The sequence below is a fragment of the Larimichthys crocea genome, chromosome XXIII, assembly GCF_000972845.2.
Source record: "Larimichthys crocea isolate SSNF chromosome XXIII, L_crocea_2.0, whole genome shotgun sequence".
Classification (NCBI taxonomy): domain Eukaryota; kingdom Metazoa; phylum Chordata; class Actinopteri; family Sciaenidae; genus Larimichthys; species Larimichthys crocea.
This window is the reverse complement of record NC_040033.1, coordinates 8,826,613-8,831,927: the sequence shown is the minus strand read 5'-3', so window position 1 is coordinate 8,831,927 and position 5,315 is coordinate 8,826,613. Positions and strand designations below refer to the sequence as shown.

The 5,315-nt window shown below is 40.3% G+C and overlaps 1 protein-coding gene across 1 annotated transcript; it reads right to left on the bottom strand.

Annotated features, from left to right (window-relative positions):
* Nucleotides 1-921: 921 nt before the first annotated feature.
* On the bottom strand, nucleotides 922-3,052 carry otud1 (OTU deubiquitinase 1). Its single transcript, XM_010740875.3, has one exon. It carries the CDS (start codon nucleotides 2,788-2,790, stop codon nucleotides 1,414-1,416), a length of 1,377 nt encoding a protein of 458 aa, XP_010739177.3. The 5' UTR covers nucleotides 2,791-3,052; the 3' UTR covers nucleotides 922-1,413.
* Nucleotides 3,053-5,315: the final 2,263 nt, after the last annotated feature.

Below are 5,315 nucleotides of genomic sequence, written 5' to 3'. Positions count from 1 at the left end.
AGCCTCCCTGTATTAGATGGATCCCATTACATGAACAGACAATTCTGCACAAGATCAAGACCACCTAAACTGAGACCAAGTCATGACTGAGGCCTGAGTGTATCAGGACAAAATGAAAATTTTAAGACAGAGTCAAGACCAAGACCAGACAGTAGGCTACTTTGAAAGCCAATATGTAGCTAATATTTGCCAGATCTCTTTGGGTGAGGTTGTGTCAGCAAGCGTTGCATTGCAGAATTTACATACCTACTGCTGTGTGTTTTCTTTTTGACACTGTTTTGCAGATGAACTCTTTGCGGTTCAGGATTTTGAGATTTGTTATCTGATGTTTTTTTGAGATTTTGTTACAAAAGATTTGGCTGACATCTCCCCGACAGCCACAACTTCTTCTCCTGTTTCATGTATTCACTTTCTTTGAGTGTGAGTTAAGTGGGGGTGTGTAGGGGTGACAGCTGTTAACAATAACACAAATTTAAATTTTGGATTGGGTCGAGTTATTGGTTGTATTTGAGGGAAGATGTTTTACATCCAATTACAGCAAGCAAATTTGAATCAAATCAGACAATACACACAGGCAACTCGGTGATACTCCTGCAGTTGTGGTCTTGTCTGGTCTTGAAATAAAATCCATCCTTTGTCCCAGACCAAGTCAAGGTTGAGTAAAAATGTGGTTGATTCTGAAAGTGCTCTTGAGACCGGTCTCAAGACCAGAACTGATCTGAAATACTACAACACTGGAAACTGGACAACAAATTCTGTGGAAATCCCCACAAGAGACAGACAATCAAGCCATGGGTATAAAGTTCAACATGAAATCATTGCAAGTTATGTTTCTTCAGAACTTTATTTTAAAATATTTTGTCAAAAGCCAGAAAAAAAAAGAACTGGAATAATACAAAAAACAGGAAAAGGGGCTCTTGAATTGTTCTAAACAGACACAAATCAAACTCTCTGGACTTGTCTGATAGGACTTTTGTGCAAAAGAGAGTAGCAAGACAGATATGAAACAATGAAAAAGGGCAACCCAAGTCTCTCTGCAGTTGGCAATGGCCTACAAAGCAGAAACATGATATAAAAATAACTGGTCTGACAATAAAAGGCAAATAAATACTGTATAATCAAAAGCATTGCCATGTACAGTAACTGAACAGCATTAAAGAATTGTCAACATCACCCAAACAATCAATAGGAACAGTCTCACACACTTTCAAACACTTTCAGAGAACACTGCCACTGATCTGGCATCTCTGGCATGTATAAAATCCAAAGTATGTGCACTGCACTTCCTTTCTCTCACGATATATATCTTATAAAAAATTATTTCAAGCATGTAGAAACCATGCAGAATCAGTGTTTCTGCATTCTGCTCTATCAGTGTGCATCTTTTACTTTTCAACATACAGTGTCTCTTTTTCACGCACATCCATTTTGCTCAATGTACATTTTGGACAATGACGCCGCCATCGACTTTGCCAGTTCCTCATCTCGTTTCCTCTGCATCTGCGAGTGTCTGCACCAGTCCTCGTACTCTGGGTTGGGAAGACACTTGTCCAGAAGGACGTCGTAGTGACCGTTGCTCAGCCAACTCAGCCAGATTGCCTGTTTGGATGCATCCTCCTCCCCGAGGTAATGCACCATGGTGGAGACGGTGGGGCTCTCCAAGCTCCCTCCTGTTGTCAGGTGGATGTTGACATTCAGCATCTGGCTCATGGCAAGAAGCTCGGGGTACCCCGCCCAGGCTCCATCCTGCGCCGCGTTAATCAGGAACTCCCCTACATCCCCTTCGATGATGGGGTTGAACTCATCCAAGTGGTCGGCGATGTGGTGAACCGTCTGCTCCCTCAGCTCCCCATGCCTCGCCTGGTCCCCGTACGTGGCCTTGCACACAGCTCTGTACAGACAGTTTCCGTCTGGAATGACGTGGTACCTGTATTTATGCCTCTCCTGGAGGTACTTGTTTTGTTTCTCCACTTCAGCCAGGTACCGGGTGACTTTATCGTTGACATCCTCTCTCTCTTGGCATCTCTGTGGGGGCGACGACTCCTGCAGAACGCTGAGCTCAAAGGCCCGTCTCTCATGTGATGCTGGAGCAGCTCTGCCACCGCTCAGATCACTAAAATCTTCCTTTATGAGGTCTTCGGGCTGAGCTTCCCTGGAGGGAACAAGCTCCTCTTCATTTAATGAGACCCATCCATTGTGACTGAAGGGGGCATCAGTCACTGAAACTGTTTCATCCTCCCTTGAGTTTCCAACAATCCTCTTGTTTTCGTCTAGTCTGGGTCTACGGATGTTGTCAGTGTTTAAAAGGTGGTTTCCAACCAGCTCTGGGCAGTCAGGAAAAAGCTCATCCGTCCCATTTCTTAGACGATCTATCAAGTCCACAATCACATCAGAATCACAGTCATTAGAGAGGAAACTTTCCCCATGATGTGAGTCAGGGGTGGGTGGTTTGGTCTTGGACTCCCTCACGATGTGGACAGGCACAGACCTCTCCACTCCATCAGGTCTGCGGATTAATATCTCAGCAGTGGACGTGAAGTAAATCGGCCTCCTGGATGAAGCCTCGTAACATGAAAAGGCAGGCATGTTTGCGGAAGAAGCAGCAGCAGTCTCTCTCACAGGATCCCCGTTGCTGGCTGAAGTTGCGCCTGGTTGTGGAAATCCTGCTTTATCCGCCTCAGAGGAACTTGGTGTTGTCCCGTTCAGACGCTCGGATCCGGTCAATAAAGTTACTGTAACTTTGCGAGACGACCTCGGGTAGTGTGTCAGCACACTGTTGTACAACTGCATTTTGAAAGAGTCCTTTATACTGAACGCCACAGCCGGGCTGTTACGGAAAGATGACAACAAGACCTAAAAATACCCTGCATGTCATCAACAACAGCAAAGTTGTAGGGACCGTTTCCATGGTCCTGAGTCCTGACACCAGTGACACGCAGAGACGAGGAGACTGTCCACTTTAGCCTTCTTGCGTCATTTGCAGTTGGGGTGCCTCCCTAATTTTAGACTTCAAACTGTTACAGGACACTGGCAGCTCTGAAGGCGTCAAGGCAGACAGAGAGAAACACATGTGGGTACCGTTTAAAGACTTTCAAAATAAAATGCTCATGAAAGTCAACTTGATAGATAGATAGATAGATAGATAGATAGATAGATAGATAGATAGATAGATAGATAGATAGATAGATAGATGGGAAATTACAGTGCAGCAGCAGCATTACACACAGTGACAAGAGACAACATAAGAATAAAAATATGATATAAAAAGCAAACTATACATAATAAAATATCAAAATAGCAATAGTAAATAAAATAAAATATATTGTACAGAGGTATATACAGCAAATTGTAAGCACTGCCATGCGTACAGGACACAGAGAATTAAATTTCCCTCATATCTCTGGTGCAAAACAAGCAATAAACATGAAGCATTCAAGTATATAGAAGTGTAAAGAGATATTAAGAAAGTAAGGTAAATATAGGAAGATATAAACAAAGTAAGTATAACAAATATAACAAGTTATTACCTCATAAGAGTAACTAATGTCAAATAAATAAAAGGAGAAGAAAGTATATCAGTTACATTTCACTACTGGAAATAGCTACAAGATGCAAAGTAGACTTTTTATTTGTAATTAGTTAAATCATTAGCTGCATAATAGCCTTTCATACACTGCACTGAATACATTTTAACATGTTAAGTTGGAGTTACGGTCTCAAAACACAAGCTGTGTGTGAAATTATTTTTAAAATACCCCCTTTTGGAAGTTTTTCTGTTTCATTGTCTTACAACATTGAATCAAAGTATTATTATTTTTTTTAAACTGATCAGCAGAAAAACACTAGTATTCAAGTATTTACTTCTTATAAGAGAAGAAATCGTTGCAGGTGCATTTTGGTTGATTTGGAGGTCACATAATCAGTGAAATGTGTGTCGTCTGTGGTGTCAGTTGACTTTTTATAGCAATCGTGTGCGTGAAATGACGCAGTTTATTTGCACACAAACATGTTTTTAATGTCTCTACCTTTTGAATATTTTATAGTGCAACATTGTAATCGTTTATATTGTACATATTGTTATAATATATAATATATTTATTTTAATATGTTGCTGATTTCTAGTCAAGCTTCCTGACTTGAAATGATCCTTCTTTATATTTTATTTTACTACGTTTATTGTTATGCATCAAGGCAAATTCCTTGTGTGTGTCACCTGTTAGATGAAGTTAAATAGAACTTTATTTTGAAGGCGAACTCGCCTAATTTCCTGTGTCACTCACGCTTGTGTGTGCGTGGCTTGACGCAGCTCTCCACTTTCAGGTCCTGACTGAAGGAGTGCATGTGTTTGACCACAAGAAGAAAAATGTGAAGGATTTGATGTGTCACAGTAAAAAAAATAAGTTCAGTGCTAATGCGGGGGAAAGCTCGTGTAAGGAAGAAGGTTCTCCTTTTCTAGTAAAGAAAACAAAAAAACAAGGATTGTTCTCACAGGAAAGTTATTTAAAAACTTATGAAAATGACCAAAAAGGTCAAAGTACACAATGTGAGAAGAGCTATGTAGGGTTAGTGAGTATGAAAAGAACACTGAACAGCTCAGTATACCTCATTAATATAATATGAAAGGAAGTCTAACTGAACTTCACTTGTTTTGAATTTGAATTATAAAGTTAAATAATGACAGACCAGTACTTCCAGTGTTGTTATTATCATTACTTAGATAGTTTTCAGTATGAAGTAGTAATAACAGAACTGGCTGATGTTGACTTACTGGCAGCAGCAGCAGCAGGCTGTTGCATGCCTAACCTGCTCATATCTCTATTTTTAACACATTGACTGTTTCAGCATGTCCGCTTGTAACAGAGTCACACTACTTACTGACGATAACTGATTACTGAAGATAGAAACTATGTCAGAGAAGGCTGTTACAACTGCATCTGTAAAGCAAACATATAGTTTTAAAAAATATATTGAAATTATACACATTATTAACTAAAACTGTCTGTGGCGGGGTGGCTATTTCTAATTATTGTTCATCCATGTTTGAATTAGAAATAATCATCATATTATCATATCATATCATCATATCATATTACAACACAGGGCGTTCATGAGATATTTCAAAACAATTGACCAAATACTAATTAATTCTTCTAATGAGATGCTTCATTTGGACACCAGAGGGAGCTCGAGGATCTCGTAGTGTGCCAAGCGATGTTGCGTTCAAGGTGCAGCTCCACAAACGCGCACACGGTGGCGACATTTATCTTAGCGCGGTGAGAAATAAACGCCTGTCTGGAACAAATGCATGCAACAAA

Coding starts and splice junctions, on each gene's coding strand:
- otud1 (XM_010740875.3), bottom strand. CDS start 2,790: ATGCAGTTGTACAACAGTGTGCTGACACACTACCCGAGGTCGTCTCGC.